The 21,324-nt window shown below is 39.3% G+C and overlaps 1 protein-coding gene across 8 annotated transcripts; it reads left to right on the top strand.

The window, feature by feature from the left end:
* Positions 1-1,746: 1,746 nt before the first annotated feature.
* On the top strand, positions 1,747-17,456 carry LOC124253925 (riboflavin kinase-like). Of its 8 annotated transcripts, XR_006892343.1 has the most exons (7): positions 1,747-1,873; positions 8,813-8,964; positions 11,619-11,721; positions 15,054-16,029; positions 16,065-16,098; positions 16,274-16,394; positions 16,453-17,456. XR_006892343.1 is itself a non-coding variant. In XM_046687773.1 (4 exons), the coding sequence occupies exons 1-4, from the start codon at positions 1,786-1,788 to the stop codon at positions 15,158-15,160; spliced, it is 450 nt and encodes a 149-aa protein (XP_046543729.1). In that variant the 5' UTR covers positions 1,747-1,785; the 3' UTR covers positions 15,161-16,085. The 8 variants fall into 8 exon arrangements, 1 of the variants encoding a protein (XP_046543729.1); XR_006892341.1 differs by lacking the exon at positions 16,065-16,098 and having other exon boundaries at positions 15,054-16,064; positions 16,246-16,394; XR_006892337.1 differs by having other exon boundaries at positions 16,065-16,394.
* The last annotated feature ends 3,868 nt before the right edge of the window (positions 17,457-21,324 follow it).

Consider the following 21,324-nt stretch of genomic DNA (forward strand, 5'->3'; position numbering starts at 1 on the left):
TTTTTGAAACCTAAAAAATGTTTGCATAACATCATTACAGCTCAGTATTTACTGCAATAAAACGAATGTTAGCTGCACCGACTCAACAGTCTTTCTCCGAGTGAGTGAGTGTTTACGTCGCTTGGAGCGATATTCCAGCAGTATTACGGCGGGGGACACCAAGAATTGACTTCACGACCAGGGTATCAATGAATTATGAATGAATAAATATTGTTTTACTCCATTAACTCCAAATCAGTGCCTAAATATAAGCTGATAAAATATCGACTACTTTTCTAAACATATTTTGAGTGAACGTGATGCGAGAATCATGAATTCATGAATAACAGTTATATAAATACAATGTGTTGACATTATGTATTTGAAGATCGAAAGTTATGAAATTTGCGCTCAAGTAAAACGGTGATTGTATATCATCAAGGGCTGTGGGGTAGCGTAGTGGTACAAGCGTTTACTCGTCACGCGAAGGACCCGGGTTCGATTCCCAATATGGGTACAATCTGTGAAGCCCATTTCTGGTGTTCCCGGCCGTGATATTGCTGGAATATTGCTAAAAGCGGCGTAAAACTAAACTCAGTCAGTCAGTCCAAAATGTATTCGGCACTTGTCGTAATTTCCATAGACTTACATGCTATTTCAGTGTAGCATAAATAATTTTAATGAAGTGAGTTTAGGATGGATCTTTGTAAAATTTGACAGGCAAATTTGAAATCATCTCTGCTCTGCGCAAATAATTTCAGTTCAATTTTCCGACCACTATTTAACTAATGACATCACTTTTATCAACTTACGCATTGTTCCACAATGCACAATCCCATAGGCCGCCATGTTAAAGGAGTTCACGGCACTGTACATACGTTGGTTAAATTGTTGTCATTCGATAAAGAAGCAACGGAAAATTAAACAGAAATTGTGTGATTGTAGGAAAGATGATTCCCCCAAAGTACAAAATTTGACTTGGATTTTACGAAAATTTAATTCATGAAAATTATTTATGCTACACCAAATTAACATGTAAGTCTATGGAAATTACGTCAAGGTGCCGAATACTTTTTGCACGACTCTGTAGGTAGATATCTATATGTAACGACGTGAGAGCCTAACGTGTGAGGTAGTCGCTCTAAAATGTTTACCACTGTGATGAAATCCAGGAACACTTGATATATAGTCTATTATTCACAGACCACCGTCATGAGTGATCGAGTGCGTACGTGCGTGTGTAAGTTACACACGCACGTACGCACTCGATCACTCATGACGGTGGTCTGTAAATAATCATCCAGTAATCATCATTATGAGTATCGATCACGGAAAACACACACACACACGTACACACACACACACACACACACACACACTCTCTCTCTCTCTCTCACGCACACACACACACACATTGTATGTATTTTTTTACGAATTAAATAACTCCATGGAACTAGGAGCGAGAAGGAGTTGGGTGATTCAGAACGAGACAATGAGAAATCTAGAATTGCTTCTTTCATTGGGCGGAATAGTTCAACTTCAAGGTTTGTGGGACACACAAGGACCCTTCCTCACATCCTGGTTCCGGTTTTTACTCGGAACAGGAACAGAAATTCCTGGTACGTGCAAACGTACAAAGCTTCACACAGCGCGTACCCTAAACAGTTAGTTGTTACTAGTAAAGCAAATGAGAAGCCAACTGTGTTCGGAGCTTTCCATTGAGCAGGACACAAACAAAGTGCTCTCCCTTGTCACAGCGCCCCCTAGCGTCGTCTGCAAACGCGAGGAATATTTAGTTGTGTAAGGATGGCTGAGAAATATCTCCCTCACTACGCAGAAGGTGAAGTGGTCAAAGGATTTGGTCGTGGCAGCAAGGAGCTCGGTATTCCAACAGGTAACGTGATGTGATAAGCCCACAAGGAATATACTCAGAAATGTAATAACTCGGTCAGTGACGAAAGAACCAATGTACAGCTGCCATGAGAAATTCCGAAATTTCTAGATAGTTTTGTCAGGGTGATTGAATGAGATAGGCTGGGTCATCCCTGAACCGGAAAATACAAGTATGTCTGTTTTACTTTTGATAATAATTACTGAGACATATCTCTCACTTAAACTGTGGTACAGCCAGATATTTAGGGACCATGCGAAATTAAGCATTATGCAAACAGCGGTTTTGATTTTTTGATACGAGTTGCGACTTTTGTGTGACTTTTGTTTAACTTTACTTAATAGACACTTGTAGTTAGACACTTGTAGTTAGACTCTTCTCTTACCTCTTCCTACAACTGTGTTAGTAAGTTTTGATTTGTATTAATGCTCAGAGGCCTAACCTTTTTACGTCCTTGTCAAAGCCAAACTCATGTTCGACATTGAACCACATCGTTCTGAGGGTCCTGAGTGGGTAGTGGTAGCAGGTCAACTAACAAAGTCAATACTGCTTCAGAAAAAAAATATCTATCAGCCACAAAAACATCTAAATTGCCTAAAAAATGTAGTCCGATTTGCCACATAAAAATGGCAACAAACGATGTTATATCAGCTTGATTAGTAATATCGTCAAGTCACATAAGTTTGATCGTCATGTAACTTCGATCGCCCATTTTGAATGGTAATTGTCGCAATACGGAGCGATAACTTACGATATCTGCAGCTTTGATCTTCTGGTGACACCACTTTCATTCGTTTGGACCGGAAAATGTTTCGTGTCATGTTACCAAATGTAAGTTATAGCTCATTTTCAGCAAACAACTACTTTTTAACCCTAGATCAATAATGTAACTTTATCAGCTCCAATAAAATGTAAACAGTATAAATGTCACACGTTGTAAATTGACAGCACCCCTGTCTTCTGTTTGTTTACGTTGCTGGTCTAATTGTGACATGTCCAGACACGTGATATCCTTGTCAAAATTTAAAACTTTGGAAACAAGTAAGGGTCATTTCTTATAGAAAACTTAATGCTTTTTGAGAATTTCCGTGAATTTGTACCTGATGAAGTTCGAGCTATTGCCTCATTGATAAATACAACCTTGGCACAATGTACCCACCCTACATGTCAGCACAGAACACATTTACGTTTCTGCTAGCCAGTTCGTGGTGTTTGTCTACATTCTGAGGTTTGATGCCCGTCACGATGAGCCTGAAGAATAATTCCCTGCATAATACTTGAATATAAGCTGAATATTTGTGACTTTTCATCGTTTTTAGAAGTATTGAAACATAAAATGAACGTTTCATGGACATAAATACCATAAAATTACTTGGGACTGCTCTAGCTCTGAATTTGACACAAGAGATCGTCCTTACAAGTCATCCTGTTTACGCGACAAGCCGGCCAATCATATGATCGAACTTATGTGACATAGCTTTCTGGGTCACTTGTGTTGACAGTGAGAGGGCGGCCATGCCGCGATTGTGAAAAGCAGTAAAAATACCTGGATTTTGGAAATGTTTGACATAAATAAACAAGTTTAGAGGTAAGAGATTTGAAAATAAGATTATATGAATATAACTTTGAAAATTCAGCGACAGTTCTTAAGTGATCGAACTTACATGACACGAGGATATATTATACATTGTTCACATGGAAGGACAACAGAAATAACAATACATTTGCACAGTTCCTAATTCTTATAGACATCACATTAAGTTCGTGGTATATGGGAGAAAGCAGTTGGGATGTAGGAGCATGTACAGTATGAATGACACACATACACACACACACACACACACACACACACACACACACACACACACACACACACACACACACACACACACACACACACACACACACACACACACACACAAACGACACACACCTTAAAAATTTATGATCACACTAAGTGATCCCAAAACCTACCCAAGTAGTTGCTTCCAAGTTACAGCTTGAACATTGTATCAGTGATATTCAACAGTGGATGACAGCAAATGCACTCAAATTCAACAGTTGCAAAACAGAATTCATGACTATTAGCTCTGGAAAATTACAGCCCAAAATCCCAGATGTAACTCTTGAGATTAGTGGCAGTCATATCAAGCCAAGCAATGACGTGCGAAATCTGGGAGTCAAGTTCGACAAACATGACGATGAAAACCCATGTCAAGTCAACATGCAGATCTGCCTTCTTCCAGCTATTTAAGATCAGCAAGATCAAGAAATACCTTGACAATGACAGTCTGAGGACAGTTATCCAAGCCTGTGTCACATCACGTCTTGACTATGGAAATGCCCCCCTCAATGGGACTACTGCCACTAACATCAAACTACTGCAACAAGTGCAGAACAGTGCTGCGAGGATGCTGACTGGTACCAAGAGAACTGACCATATCACCCCCGTCCTGAAATCACTCCACTGGCTACCCGTAGAGCACTGCATCACTTTCAAGACTCTTTCTATCACATATTCAGCACTGAATGATGAAAACTCCCCAACCTATATTAATGACATGTTACTTCACTACCAACCCACAAGAACTTTAAGATCAGCCGATGATAAACTACTTCAAGATCCTAAAACTAAAACAAAGATGGGTGAAGTGGGTCTATGCTTTGCAGCTCCAAAACTGTGGAATGTTCTAAGACTGGAAATCAGAAACTGTCAAACAAAAGACTCTTTTCTAACTCATCTGAAGACATCTTTTTTCCGCTCACTTCAACAAGCGCCGTTGAGCAGTCATGTCCAATCTGGAAACCAGGCGCTATACAAATCAATTATCATTCATTCATGTATTCATTCATCCCCTCTTTCTTCATGTCATGTACAAAATCAATTACACCCTCCCATAATTTTAAGCTCAGTATTTTGATATTTTTATATGCAAATTTTCTGACCCCCCCTAGTACATGTGTAAAAAATGGAACCCATGAAGATCCAGTTCGATTGATCTCCAGTAATCCATGCTTCTTGTAAGAGTCAACTTACAGGATCAGGAGGTCAGGCTCGCTGACTTGGTTGACACATGTCATCGTATCCCAATTGTGTAGATCGGTGATCATAATGTTGATCACTGGATTGTCTGGTCCAGACTCAATTATTTACAGACCACTGCCATATAGCTGGAATATTGGTGGAACAAACCAACCATGTATTCCTGGTGACTGACATTGAGTTTATTTTTCATTTTAGATACATCTTGCCAGTTTCTCTTCTGATCAAGGGTCTTTTTAACTAACCCCAAAATACTCACTACCCAGGAAAGGGTCCAGATTTTACTGCCATGCATTTCCCCCTGTGAAGACCCTCATCTATTAACCACTTTGTCAAACCCTTGAAACAGGTATCTGCATTTAGGAGTGCTTGTGATGACTGTGCAGATTTAGGTTTCGCCACAACATTGCGCCAAATTGAAATACAAACAAAGAAATAGGTCTAACCTCAAGAACAACAGGCACCCCACATAATTTCAAATCTTGCCATTGACTTTATTTTCCCCAAATATACATGTAGTTATTTTGCATAAACCACTAATCTAGAATGAACTGTGGATGAGTTAGCTATGATTAATGGCACTTATCATTCTGTTGTACTGGTAGAAAAAAATGAATGCTTACAAATGTTTACATGCTCTTTATAGTATCATATTAGTAAGATACAAGTCAGTTAATTATCAAATCTTTCAACAAACCATATTTCCCATGATTTCACACAGGTTGTTGACTCTGCTTCAATGCTGGTACAGTAGTTGCTCACTACTTCTTTATTCATATGACCCATGAAGATCTGGATTAGAACTGGTCTTCAGTAACCAGTGCTTGTCGTAAGAGGCGACTAATGGGATCAGGTAGTCAGGCTCGCTGACATATGTCATTGTATCCCAATTACGTAGAATGATGTTCATGCTGTTGATCACTGCATTGTCTGGTCCAGACTCGATTATTTACAGACCGCCGCCATATAGCTGGAATATTGCGCAGTGCGGAGTTAAGCAACATTTACTCACTCTATATTCATACATTTGCTGGGAAGGTCATTGTTATATTAATCACCAACATATCACAGTATAAAGTGGATTTTTGAGAACTTTCCCCCCCTTGAATCAACTTTAAAGGCTGCTTGTTTCCCATCCTTGTTCTTATATCAAAAGGGGGAGATTCTGGCCTAGCTAGGCTATTTCTTCCCCAACCTTGTTTTCATGTTTATTTTCGTCTTGAAAAAGTCAGATACTAAAACAAGATATAGCTATTCACGTGAACACATTGATAAGATATTCATATTGATGTCAAGTTCCATTAACAATTTACAGGTCATCTTCATCTTCATATATAACATGTACATGGTTCCCATTTTGTTTCAATACCCTTCTATAAGGTGAGATTAAAAAGAAAAGCAAGCATAAAAGCAAAGATATTATATCATTACTATTGTTTTATATCATCATTTACTTATTTTTATATTTCAATAATTTACTTATCCCCACTTACTAAAAATTGGCTTATGTCAAAATCATTACTATATTCGAAACTGTAACTAAATACCCAGTTTTATTTGGATGTCCATATCCATTCAAAATATTATTCCCTCACTGATGACTTTAAATATGGCATCCATGTCGGCGACATCAACTTAACAGTTGGAAGCAGATGTAAACATCAACACAACAACAACACCCCAACACAATATCTGTATCATCTATCATTCCACTACTGTAAACGTACTTATTTTCGCGTGGTGCAATTTTCGCGGAATTGACAGTTTAGACTACATCACGCGGTCAATTATTCGCGCAATCAGTAATTGCCGGAACTGCCAGCTGTCTCTTTGGCCGCCACTAATAGCAGTGAAAACAAACAGAGTGGCTTAACTTGTCAGGCGGCGTTTATTGCATTTTAAGATTCCTGTAGATTTCTGTCTTCAAATTTGATGTGTTATGGTAACAACTCAGGGGCGAGCGTGGCTAGACTGAATGAATGACAGGTTTATTCGCGGTGTATAAATTTTTGCGCTAAAATGTTTTGCGCAAAAAGCGCGAAAATAAAACCTGCCCGAAATATAATACGTTTACAGTATATTGCCTTATTCTATATTCAAAAGACAAGGTTTAATAAGGGGTATACTTGACCCATGGATATCTGAATCATATTTCATCCACCCAAAGTGATTATGGATTAGTAAACAAGCTTATGTGAATTATATTCCATTACATTTATACATAAATACAACAAATATTAGATAATGAACAGCATGATAAGAGAGCAAGCAACCTGTGTATATTACGTCTTATTTACCCATCAAATGTGCGATTGAATGTTTACATCTTATGGTGGACAGATGATGAACTAATGCAATGTGTCTTCATAGGAATGGCGGCAGGAGGAGGATGGATTTAGAGATATATGCCGTTCAAACATGTATGCATTCAAATCACTACACCCAACTCAGAGGCAGAAATTGACTAATTACCAAAAATGTGTACCAATATTTAAGTCAAACCTACTGTCGGTTTATAAGAGTAAGGGGTAGGGAAGAAGTAGCCTAGGTTGGCCAGAATCTCCCCTTTTTGATATAAAAACAAGGGTGGGGGAGAAGTCCTCCCAGAATTTTTGATATAAAACAAGGGTGGGGAAGAAGCCTAGAATCTCCCCTTTAGATATAAAAACAAGGGTGGGGAAGAAGTAGCCTAGGTAGGCCAGAATCTCCCCCTTTTGATATAAAAACAAGGGTGGGGAAGAAGTAGCCTAGGTAGGCCAGAATCTCCCCCTTTAGATATAAAAACAAGGGTGGGGAAGAAGTAGCCTAGGTAGGCCAGAATCTCCCCCTTTTGATATAAAAACAAGGGTGGGGAAGAAGTAGCCTAGGTAGGCCAGAATCTCCCCTTTAGATATAAAACAAGGGTGGGGAAGAAGTAGCCTAGCTAGGCCAGAATCTCCCCTTTGATATAAAACAAGGGTGGGGAAGAAGTAGCCTAGGTAGGCCAGAATCTCCCTTTGATATAAAACAAGGGTGGGGAAGAAGTAGCCTAGCTAGGCCAGAATCTCCCCTTTGATATAAAAAACAAGGGTGGGGAAGAAGTGGCCTAAATAGGCCAGAATCTCCCTTTGATATAAAACAAGGGTGGGGAAGAAGTAGCCTAGGTAGGCCAGAATCTCCCTTTGATATAAAACAAGGGTGGGGAAGAAGTAGCCTAGCTAGGCCAGAATCTCCCCTTTTGATATAAGAATCTCCCCTTTAGATATAAAAACAAGGGTGGGGAAGAAGTAGCCTAGCTAGGCCAGAATCTCCCCCTTTTGATATAAAAACAAGGGTGGGGAAGAAGTAGCCTAGGTAGGCCAGAATCTCCCCCTTTAGATATGAGAACAAGGATTGGGAAGAAGTGGCCTAAATAGGCCAGAATCTCCCCATTTCATAGAAAACAGAACAAAATATACTAGTTAAACAGGGGAAAAGTTTGGCCCGGGGAAAAGTGTGTGTGTGGGGTGGGGGTGGGTGGACACATTAGCCTAGCCCAAACTTTCCCCCGGGTAAGAATATCCTAGGACAAAACCTCCCCGGGGAAAGTTGGCCTAGGCCAGATTCTCCCCGGGGAAAGTTTAAACCGGGGAGGAAATGGCCTGCTACACCGGGTTGGCTAGCAGGAACTCAGTCCTGATACTCAGGGTACTGCAGAAGGCTGCAGTGTAGAGGAGTCTACGCATTCTTTGTAAAGGTGTCCAGCAAGGCAGTGCTTCCTGGGAGAAGTCCCATTTGCTGTCTGGGCTGCACGTAAAGGGGATTATGGCCTTGGCCTGATGATGAACCCAGAGAACCTGACTGTGCCAGGATTACCCAACCCTCTTTGCTGCATTCATCTGTCTTAATCTGATAGTGATGATAATATGTATTTTCTTCAGCCAACTTCCCCGAGAATGTTGTGGAGAAGCTTCCGGCAGATATGCCCACTGGCGTCTACTACGGCTGGGCCAACGTTGACGGTGGAGAAGTACACAAGATGTGTATGAGTGTGGGCTGGAACCCATACTACAAGAACACCAAGAAGACAATGGTAAGTGGGAGGGGGCTTGTTCACAAACTTACCTGGCTCTGTTTATTTGCAAGCACTTTGGGACTGTCTGTAATGCCAGACCAATTTTGTTTTTTGTTTTAAAGATTTTTGTCCTCAGAAAACCCAAAGGCAGGAGGGAAAAAAAACAAAAATAAAAATCACCAGTCAAAGTAATATTCCTTATAAGTACTGAAAGTATTTTACTATTGGCAGTTTTTTAAGTGTATATGGGGCAAGAAACAATCTGGAAAATATTTCTTGATTTATTTGGCCACTAAAAACATTAGGATTTTATTTTTTGAGCGGGTAAAATTAATTTTAATTTTTATTCTTGAAAAAATATGACCAGCGGATCTGTAAAACAAGAAATAAAGCTGGTCAGGTGTTATGGATTCTTTAGGTCCCACCGGATATTTAATGTGTCATAGGGTGAATTGTCAAGTTGGGTATGAGTAGGAGGGATAGAGATAGATGTCAAGCACCTGTTCTGAAATATCTCATTGTAATGGTACAGAAGCTGAAAACTGCAAGTCAGCTCTCCTCATTATCAATACAGTCACTAAAGGTATGTACATAATTTACAAAAACAGTGGTGTTTGCAGATATTAATGTTGAAAATTGCCATGATGATTCATACTGTTGTCATCTTCCAAAGGGAAGGGAGTTAACAGACTTACATGACGTAGAAATCTGTGTCCAGTTCTCACAAAATCTATAGAACGGACTAAAAAATATATATTTGATACTAAAAATATAAATACAATATACTCAGCAGCAAAAAACCCTGTCAGTACGAATTCAAACTTAGATAGGCACTGTAATCAAATCATTACAGAAATTGACATAATAAGCAGATCAAAAACATTTTTTGTGTACAATATCTTGACACATCAAAGAATAACTAAGCACAATTTCAAGACATTACGTGAACGTTTGCAGGCCATTCAGACTCTTGACTTCAGTATCTACTGTGACCACCGCATGCGACAATAACTGCAGCACAGCGTCTATGCATGGAGTGCACCAATCAATTGATGAAGGCCATTGGCACCTGGAACCACGCTCTGAAAAAGGCCTGGCGCAATAAATCCGCTGTGTTTGGCCTTGGTATGACATTATTCAGTCTCCTCTGAATTTCATCCCAAAGATGTTCAATTGGGTTTAAATCAGGACTAAGAGCTGGCCACTGCTTAATGTTGACACCGTTCTGCTGTAGGAAGTCCCGTGTAGCTCTGGCAGTATGGGCCTGGGCATTATCATGCTGGAAAATGTTGTTCCGGTGAAGGAAGTCCCGTGTAGCTCTGGCAGTATGGGCCAGGCGTTATCATGCTGGAAAATGTTGTTCCGGTGACGTGCGAAATGTGGTATGACGTGAGGTCTGAGACTGAGAGCTTGGTCGATGTAGCGCACCGCTGTGATGCCACCTCCTCTCCCTGGACCAAGGTTCTGGAACACCACACGACCCACTCTCTGGTTCAAACCTATTCCACCCTATACCATGATGCTTGCACCTCCCCATGGGTCTCTTTCCACAACGCATTGGTCTGAGTAACGCTGGCCTCGTTGTCGCCATATTCTTGTTCTGCCATCTGCAGTTGATACGCAGGACCGACTCTCATCTGTGAACAGAACAGTTCTCCATTGCCTGTATCGCCAGTTTTGGTGTTATAGGGCAAACTGTAGACGTTCACGCCGATGACGAGGGGTCAGGATAGGTCCACGATAAGATCTACGGCAATGGAGGTTCCCGCTGTTAAGACGTCGGCGTACTGTATCAGTACTGATTGGTCTTCAATGTGTTCTCACTGTCTGGTGTGCTGTTTCGGATGCCTGCATGAAGAGTTACTGTACATGCTGTTGCACAACATGGTGGTCTTGTCGTCACCCTTGGTCTGCCAGTACGTGGGCGATCATTTGTGGTGTTGATGGCCCGGAAACGTTGCTGCAGCCTGTAGATGGTCCAAAAATTGTTCTGGAAGTGATTGGCAACAGCTTGTGCAGTGTGGCCAGCTTCAAGTCTTTCTAGCGCCTGTATCCTGTGAGCTGTCGTGAGTCGTGGCATCCTGCTGATGATGTAGTGTGAATGTTTCAACCGGTTTGGGGGTGCATTTCTTGGGCTGGTCTTTGTGAACAGCACGTGCAGCATGAGTTGCATAAAAAGCATAGAACACCGTACCATCTCCGAGATCAGGTTGCCTTTTTGAGACCATTTCCTGGTTTCCATTCTGAGTTTGGGAAGGAATGTCTTTGCCCAGGTAAAGTTGGAGATGTTGTCAAATATATGTAATCAAAACATTAAATGAGTTTATACAGTTATCCGTTTCTGCGAAGGAAAATTCCAAACTGATGTTTCTTTTGCTGCTTAGTATATTATGTGCATGTTACCAAAATCTTGACCAGACATATGAAGTTTCCTTGATTAAAGTATTTATTAATCTTGCAAAACAGATCATTACAGTATTTCGTTACTTTATGAGAACCACGTGTTTCCTGTGATGATCTATTAAAGGAGTTATTGGTCGTCCTCTTGCACCTTAGTTTTGTAGATCAAGGTAAGACCCTGTGTTCATCAATACTGAATTTGAAAATAGATTTGGCGCTGACTGTTTTTGTCTGTTTTGAAATGTGTTGCTGGACGCTTGCTGTATTTTCAGGAAACTCACATAATGCACAAGTTCCAGGATGATTTTTATGGATCAAGGCTGAAGATTGTAATGGTTGGCTACATCCGCCCCATGTCAACATTTGTTTCTCTAGGTGAGAATAATCTCCTTTCTTGATAAAACATTTGTTCCTCTTTCAATGGAGTCTAAATATGACCCCAATTCTTGCTACTGTCATTGTGTTAGTAGCAGCAGGTGCATTAGCAGTGAACTTGAAGGGAACATTTCTCCAAGTTATGAACAGTTCCCTCCCTTAGCTGTGTCAGGATCTGATCAGATTTTACTTCCTTAAGTGACATTTAGAAGCTGGTATGATGAAGTGGAACACTTTTATGGATAGACAACTTCTTTGTTGCAGTAGTAGTTGTGACGTTTCGGTGTAGTTACAAGCAAATGATACATGATACACAACATTTGCACAATATATATTTCTCCTTGTGCAAATGTTGTGTATCATTTGCTTGATAACGGTGTTAGGATCTACACGAACGGTCAAACGCCGCGAACTACTACTGCAACAAAGAAGTTGTCTATCCATATAAGTATTCCACTGCTCAGCTTTGACTGACTGACTGAGTTTGGTTTTTATTCTGCAAAATCGACGCTTTAAAGCAATATTCCAGCAACATCACGTGTCAGCCCATGGGGACACCAGAAATGGGCTTCACACATTGTACCCATGTGGGGATTCGAACTCGGGTCTTCGGTGTGACGAGCCAACGCTTTAACCACTAGGCTACCCCACCGTCCCTCAGATTTTGATACCTCGGTTGTCAGCATATTGTGATTTTGGGTTACGCCAAAGTTATTAATGTGCAAATTCTGAGTTTGTGTCCTAACCATGCCATCGTCAATTATAAATATGTTTGTCTCAGAAACAATGAAAATACATAGATTTGACTTCACCCATGTTTTGGCAAAAGTCTCAGACTGTATGTACAGATGAATATTGTTGTGGCTTGTGCAGTTTATCGGAGAATCAGTTATAGTCCGTTTGGCTCAAAAGCGGACCGATGAATTGCAATCTAACTCGAAAACTAATAAACATAAAATACACAATGAAACGCTGATCATAATCAAAACATCATACCCACTCTGTGAGGTTTTTGCAGAATTTTGTCGTAAAAATAAAAAAGTTGTTTAACAATCTATCGTTAAAATATTGACACAGTTGACTATTTGTTACGAGGGAGGAGTGCAGAGAAAGGGACAGCCAGGTGTTCGAGAACGGATGGAGACGGCACAGCACAGGTTAATGAATAAATAAGTTTGTCTGTGAACCTCCTTCTGCATGGACACCTGGCTGTCCTTTCTCTGCACTCCTCCCTCGTAACAAATAGTGAACTGTGTCAATATTTTAATGATAGATTGTTAAACAACTTTATTATTTTTAGGACAAAAATTCTGCAAAAAACTCACAGAGTGGGTATGATGTTTTGATTATGATCAGGGTTTCATTGAGTATGTTATGTTTATTAGTTTTCAAGTTAGACTGCAATTCATCGGTCCGCTTTTGAGCCAAACGGACTGTAAGTGATTTGGTTGTGACAATTATCAGTTGCCAATATTTCTAATGGATAAAGCCATTCCCCATACAGTTTGTTGTCTAGCAATCAGGCACACAGAACTAATTCTGGAAACAGCTTGTGATTATCCCCAATTAGTCCTGTGACCAGAGAATCAGTGTTCAGCTGTGTACAATAATATACTACATCTGTTCAATGTATCCTGTGTCTTTGTGTGGTACCAGTTGTTGTCACTACCATCAATCCCCACATGGGTACAATGTTTGAAGCCCATTTCTGGTGTCCCCCCCCGTGATGTTGCTGGAATATTGCTAAAAGCGGCCTAAAACCAAACTCAGTCAGTCAGTCAGTCACTATCATCAGAGAGTCATCTCATCTGGCATCTGGAAAAATTCAATATTTTATTCAAACTGGGGACTTTTCCAAAGCCACATATGGCTTAGTTACTAGGGTGGTGGGGTAGTCTAGTGGTTAAAGCAGTCGCTCGTCATGCAGAGGACCCGAGTTTGATTCCCCACATGGAAGCAATGTGTGAAAGCCATCTCTGATGTCTCCCGCCTTGATATGCTGGAAGTTTTCCTTAAGCTGTGTAAAACCATAGTCAGTCAGTGGTTGTTACTACATGAATTTGAAACTTCCAATTTAGGAATTTTGTAATGACTTATGCAGTCTTGAAACCAAACACATTGTGTTTTGGTCCTGAGTGCAGGCGCTGGTCAGCTCAGAGTGGCCTGGCTGCACCATGAGATATAGTTGTCAGAGAAAAGCAACTCAGTTTGAGTGTTCAGACACAGATATAAATACTCGTGACATAATCCCAGTGTTCACGAATAGCGTCTGACCCTCTGACAAATCCGACAGATTCACCAACGGTCAGACAGAAGTTTACAACCCGCCGGCCCCAGTGTCTGACTGTATATTTCACAATGACTTTGACTTAAGTTGTTATATGTGACATGTGACACTTGTTTGCTGTTTATAAATCTTATGTTTCTTAATAATTTCAATGTCAATTATAAGAAATATATAATCTGAAATGTGTGTTTAATTTTATTCCATGGGTCCTGAGCATTTTCAATGGGTCAGACAGACATCTGAAACTTACAGGACCCAATGTCCTGTGACTTTGAAACACCATTCGTGAACACTGTAATCCTAATGCATCTTTTTCTTGAAGCGTAAAATGTATGGATAACTGGGATAGTGGGATAGTCTGGTGGTAAACAACACCAAAGCCCTGGGTCTGATTCCCCACATGGGTACAATGTGTGAAGCCCATTTCTGGTGTTCCCCGCCATGATATTGCTGCAATATTGCTAAAAGTGGCATAAAACAAAAATCTCCCTCTCCCTCTCCCTCTCTCTTATGGATAACAAGTAGAATCTACATCGAAACTCCGCTCTTTGCAGTTAAATATAACTGATGGTTTATTATTGTCCTCCGGCGGAACGGGGGACTAAGTATTCAGCGGCTTCCATACAAACGTCCCGATTCCTTGTAGCACGATATCTCATGAACTGTTGTACCCAATGTCTTCAAATTTGGGGATGGCCTACATTAGGGGATTACGCAGACACCAGTCAATTTGGGTGACCTTGACCTTATCTTCAAGGCCACCACGACACTTTGACCACTTTTCAAACTTAACGTAAATGCGATATCTCATAAAACATTGCACCCAATGTCTTCAATTATGTCAACAGCCTACATTGGGTGATTATGCAGACACCAGTCATTTCAGGCATCTTGCATGCGAGCAAAAAAATTACTAAAATAAAGTAGTAAATGTTATAAATATTTATTCTTCTTTAGCGTCGGGGGACATGCCATATTAGTGGCAAACACTTGTTGACTTCTAAAATGCCAATCACACAATTACATGATTTTCTTGCTGTTTCAGATGAATTGATAACGGCAATAAAAAACGATATATCAGAAACGGACAGAAAGCTACAAGAGCCCGAGACGCAGCACTATAAAGACAACAACTTCTTCGCGTCGTCTTGATGATGGCTTCCTGTAGACATCTCACACAGTAGTCTCATTAAATCAGAACAGCCTCTATGTATCACTGCATGAACATTATCAAACCATCCACTGTAGGCCATTTCCTGTCTATTACAGTTTGTTTCTTGGTCATTATGATTTGGAAACTTGGCTTTAAGAAACAAACCCCTGATATGATTTTAACTGCATAATCCTTTTGTTAGAGATGGTTGGTACTACTCGGAAATAATAAGTGATGTACTCAGTATCCACCACAATGTTAGTGGTAGTGCCTTTTTTTTTCATTTGGAACTGTCCTTTTATATTTGTTTTTGAGATATGAAAATCAGACATGGTGGTCTGACAGCTTTGTTTGCTTGTTACAAGATTCAAAAAACTTTGGCTGATTAGAATGATATGCTCTGGTGGGACAGTTTTTCAAATTTTCATGTGGAGGTACATTTCATCCGAGTGAAAGAGTTACCCAGAGCATTGCATTTTGGCAACCTGGATATTATGTTTTACTATGTTGTTAGTGAAGAAATGCTAAAGACTTATGGATTTCAAAAGGTAAAGTCAGTATTTCATGTGAGTGCTATCCCCTGTATGCCAAGTCAACCTTCAGTGGGCATCAATAAGGCTGATATTAGTAGCAAGCGATATTCGGAACATTTGGCTTTTTGTGCCTAATAACAATTTTATCTCATTTTGTCATAACTGGTAACATTTCTTTCCAAAATGTTTGATTTCAGATTTTGTCTGAAAAACTGTACAATTGTAACTGATTAGCCACGACTGTACAGGTGTAACTGATTTATCCGCGACTGTACAGGTGTAACTGATTTATCAGCGACTGTACAGGTGTAACTCATTTGTCCCCAACTGTTCAGGTGTACCCAGCAACAGATTAGCCACAACTGTACAGGTATCCGGTAGCTGATTAGCCGAAAACTGCACAGGTGTAAATGATTTGTCCACAACTGTACAGGTGTAACTGATTTGTCAACTGTACAGGTGTACCAGGTAACTGATGAGCCGAAAACTGTACAGGTGTAACTGATTAGTCACGACTGTACAGTTGTAACTGGTTAAATATGACTGTACAGGTGTAACTGATTAAATATGATTGTACAGGTGTAACTGATTTGTCAACAACTGTACAGGTGTACCAGGTAACTGATGAGCCAAAAACTGTACAAGTGTAACTGATTAGTCACGACTGTACAGTTGTAACTGATTAAATACGACTGTACAGGTGTAACTGAGTTAAATACAACTGTACAGGTGTAACTGATTTGTCCACAACTGTACAGGTGTAACTGATTTGTCCACAACTGTACAGTTGTACCTGGTAACAGATTAGCCACAACCGTACAGGTGTAACTGATTTAGCAATGCATGTTGTGCTCAGTCTTCCACTTGTCAACATTGTGCCCAAGAATGTGTGTGATCTTATACAGCAGAATCTCTATGAATTTGAACTGACAAAAATTGTTTGGTTTTGTGCTTTTGGATGATCGGGTTTGATTTCAAGCATGCAAAAGTGCAACCTATTATTGAAAAAAGCTGCCAGATATTTATGTCAGCTTGAATTTAAGTGCATTTAATATAATTCAAGATGCCAAGCATCTCTTTAGTATATGAAAATACTGATCTCAAAGGTAATACAGGTATGCAGGCTGAAAAAGTTCAATTGAATGAAGGTCTGTTCATTATTACAGGTATGTATGCAGACTAGGATCAGATGTATCATTACGTTGTTTGATATGTTGTCATTATGTTGGGTAAGTAAGCCCATTACATGAACTCAAATGACAGTAAGTCAACTGACCAAGGTGTTAAACCTATTACAGATAGAAATTTCAATGAAATGAAGTAAAAAAAGTTTCAGTGAATTTTCACTCGAGTGGAAATGTCAATCTTAATAACATTCACCTTATAATTTAATTGATTCAATTCAGATAACCATTATTTTCATTCCCAACAGGACATACGTGTAAACATTTGCAACCATTATCAAGTTGTTAGCATTTTGGACACAACATGTTGCAATTCATTACAGACTGTTGATATTATTTTGCTGTGCAAACTTACTGTGTTCATTAATACTTGGTTGATGGGTACTTTTGTTGAGAGCTGCATAGTTGGGCTCTTGTTTCTCAGTACCTGGTTCTTGTAGGACCTGAGTGTGTGTTATATAACGTATATCCTGGCAATACGGGGAATATGGACATAATAGTCAGTGTTTTTGTCAATCCCTTTCTCCCTGTTGCACAATGTTGCATAACACCAGTGTTATAAATTTGGATCCTGGGTCCTTCATGTTTTGTTATTTATTGTTATTTGAAACTTCTCTATCAAATCAGTTATGACCAACTTTGTGTACACAAATTATCTCATGGTATCATTCTCAAAAGTACTGACTATGCTAATTACTTGGAGACAGCTCATGCTTATGTCTCAGCTTGGTAGAATAACATGGAGTTGTCTCCCTATAATAATAATGATAATGATGATAAAAATAAGAATCTATTTATATTTGCTGAGTTACAGATCGGCTGCTAACAGGTGCTTGTTTGCTGTTTTGTTATGACCTGGTGAATGGATCATTGTGTACTCAAGTTGTATTCTCAACTCCCTGGGGAGTGTACAAACACAGCTGCCTCTGAGATCAAGAGGGACAGCATTTATAGCATGACAAGGAATCAGATTTTCATGCTTGATTTCTTACATTGTTTTGTAAAATATACTTTCTCCACTTGACATTGTCACATGTAGGTCAGATGGCAGTGTGATGGTTTTAATTCTCCCTGAATGGAAGAACATATCTAGACATTGTATTTGCAAATCAGAGATGTGAAATTATTGGTGTCCTCCCATAAGAACTACAGCTTAAAAATACACCTGTTATGGTCCAGTGCACAGATCAACTACATGCTGTCACCTGCATCTGCTTAATGCATTTGCCCAACACAAAACAAATGAAACATATATAAAATTTTTGCTGCCGCAGTTCCTGTTGGTTTTGATAGTAAATAGTTTGCCACAAAATGAAAATTTGCAATCTTCAGTTATGATTGAACAAGTTCCGCATCGAGGTGTTTGACATTTTGTTACACTGGCTGATAAACCTTTTTTCATAGTATCACTTTTATACAAAATTTAAAGATTCGCTTTTATAATGGGCATAATTGTACAGTTGTTAGGATTGTAGGTACAAACAAATGGAAGAATGTCCGTCGCTGTATTTGTTTCTTTTGTTTATGTGTCTCTCTTGGGACTTCTTTATGAACAGCATTTCCAACTACCTGAGAAGATATGTCATATGTATCTATTACATATTACCTATTGTCACTAACTGTAACGTCATACGCATGATGACAACAGCTACTACCATTTTGCGTCGCCCATGACGACGCTTAGTTTTCATTGTACACATGAGGAGCCGTTGGCAGGCGCAAGATCTTGTGCAGATAATGTCTGGGGTTTTATATATAGATGTATAGATAGTTCATCTATAGATAGGCTTATATATTTAGTGTGGTAATTTAGTGTCACTTTCATCCTCAGTGTTCAATCTGATCCATGTAGAACTAGTTTAGCCCAGCTTCAATAAGTAGCCAACTGCATCGAGGTACTGGATTGCAGTCTATAACAATACTATTTTAACTTAATAACTCACTCGTATATATTTCACCTTTACTCCAATTATACCTTTACTGCAATATACCTTTACTCCAATATACTAAGCTTGTTTTTTCTATCATATGAATACAAGAACATTCACTAACTACAACATACCCATCGCTCTTGTCCTCTACTTTCTGGCTATTAGATTACCTTTACAACAACATAATTACTGGTCAATAGGATTTTAAGCATGTAGTTCTGGGAGAGCTGATGGGCTGTGCTCATTACATGCCATGGGGGTGCCTCTACTCAGATAATTAATCCCTGTAGTTAATTTGGGAAGTAGTTCAGACGGGATGTAGTTCTTATGGGAGTAAACCAAATTATTGGAATTGTGTTGAAGTTGCTCATACATAAAACATTAAGATTTGTCAACATGAGATGACAATGTTTGTTCTGTCAGGTGTTACATCTGATGTTTATTTATTGTTGTGTTTGATGGTGGTTTGTGATATTAACCAAGATAAACTGGAAGTCCTTGTCTTCAGTGTGCCATGCCTTGCATGTCTTTGTTACCAGTCACCATTTCCCGAAAGAGACAACCGGTTTGATATTCTGTAGGGTTGGGGGATATTTAATGTTTTGTGAGAAACAGAACTGTCTTATCTGTCTCTGTTGCAAGATACATGCCATTCACAGAGATGCCAACCCTTACGCTTTGGGCGTAATTATTATGATTTTGACCATAAAATTACGCCATTACACTTAATCTGTGAAAATTACGCTTTTCTACCCGTTTTGCGAAAATCAATAAAGTGGATAAAATTTCACAGGGAATATTTTGTAACGCACTAGTGCAGGGGTTCAGAAATGGCCTTACACCAATAGGAATCGCTTACTCTTAGCATTGTGCTCATTTAAATTAACTTGTAAGGAATTAAAGTATTTTGTGTCACCTGACCAACAATTTTTGATGTATGGAACTGCATAATGATTGGTCACGTGTATTTCTGTCTAGAATCTTTCCTATTCATGTGAATAAACCTTTTTTAAAAGTAATTTTTATAAAGTTATCACCTTTCACGATGTAAGTGTTTTAAGTATTACACTTTTTAGGTCCAAATTACACTTTTTGACCTCCAGTATTACACTTAGGCCCAAAATAGGGTTGGCATCTCTGCATTCAAAAGAAGTAAATGAGTACTGGATTGTATTATTTGACTAATGTTAATAAGTCATGGCATGGGGAGGGAGTGGCAACAAGCACCTGCCAGTCGGGGGTGTTCCTGAACATGTTTTGACTAGTATAGAAACAACAATGAAAAACAACATTTAATGGCTGGTTCTTTCTTGTAAATGCTAGTATTTCCAGAATATTACTTGGTCAGTCATCTCCTTCATGTTTCCACTTCAATGTTTACCTTTTGTTTGAGAAATCCAAGCATGTGGACTCCATGCATGTAAAATATATGTTATGTTTGAGTACATTACCTGGATACATTGATATACAGTACAACCAGAAATTATTGAGAATTTAAAGATTGTATTTTTTTTTATTTCGGGCCACAAATCTCCACAGTCACTGGCCCAACTGGCTGGTGAAGGTTCATGGGGTCATTTTGTAAATATATCACTCTCTCCGACTTTTTAAGTTATGATACACTTTTAAATCATGCAAGATTATGACCTGATAAAATTGTTCATCATATTAACATCTTTCCTTTGTGTGATATTCATCTTAGTTTTTACATTCAAATTTCGGAATAGTGAATTATTTTGTGGGCTAGTAACTTTCAGGCATAGCTAGCCCGACTGGCTTGCATAATTTGGAAACTATTTCGCACACTGATTGGTATGGTTGTTACTGTGACAAACTTTAGAGCTCTGTTGTTATTTGGTTGTATATTTAGCACTGATTCCTGTTACGTAGTTAGTGTTTCCGGTTAGGATGCAGGGCTGGACCTGGTGACCAGCAACCATTGTTCTTAGAGATGTAATTATTCAGTGACTCGGTCAATTGTGCATTGTCGTAATGCCATGTTTGTTTTTTGTGTTCAGGGATTCAGATTGGCTGACCTGGTTGACACATGTTATTGTATCCGGATTACGTAGATCAATGTTCATGCTTTTTATCACCAGACTCAATTATTTACAAACTGCCACCAAATAGCTGGAATATTGATGCGTGTGGCGTGAAACTACAACCCAACCAAACCAAACCAAATCAAGATCATGTGGACCCCAAAAGTCATTTCCAAGTCCTACCCAAAGTTCCATCTGGTCGGCATAATACTGCTATTGATAATTCATCACATCATTCACAATCCATTCAGGACACTGTATGTGATTTTCATCGGTAATAGTTTTGACTTACCTACAGATGGGTTAGAATAGTTAGCTTTCATCGAGAAAACATTTTAAAAATTTCGTAGTTGTTATTCTTTGTTTACATTGACTGTACAGCTTCACATGCTGTCATCAAAGCCCCCTGGAGAGCTGGCAATAGAGTCGCCGTATAAATATGAATTGTTATTCACTTTACTGTCATCATATCT

Source organism: Haliotis rubra, unplaced genomic scaffold, assembly GCF_003918875.1.
Source record: "Haliotis rubra isolate DU_JTF1 unplaced genomic scaffold, ASM391887v1 Scf559, whole genome shotgun sequence".
Lineage (NCBI taxonomy): Eukaryota > Metazoa > Mollusca > Gastropoda > Lepetellida > Haliotidae > Haliotis > Haliotis rubra.

Bases quoted from the DNA above. Each gene is read 5' to 3' on its own strand.
- LOC124253925 (XM_046687773.1), top strand. From the start codon at position 1,786: ATGGCTGAGAAATATCTCCCTCACTACGCAGAAGGTGAAGTGGTCAAA. The intron at 1,874-8,812 runs GTAACGTGATGT...TATTTTCTTCAG, and splicing joins GGAGCTCGGTATTCCAACAG to CCAACTTCCCCGAGAATGTT. The intron at 8,965-11,618 runs GTAAGTGGGAGG...CTGTATTTTCAG, and splicing joins AGAACACCAAGAAGACAATG to GAAACTCACATAATGCACAA.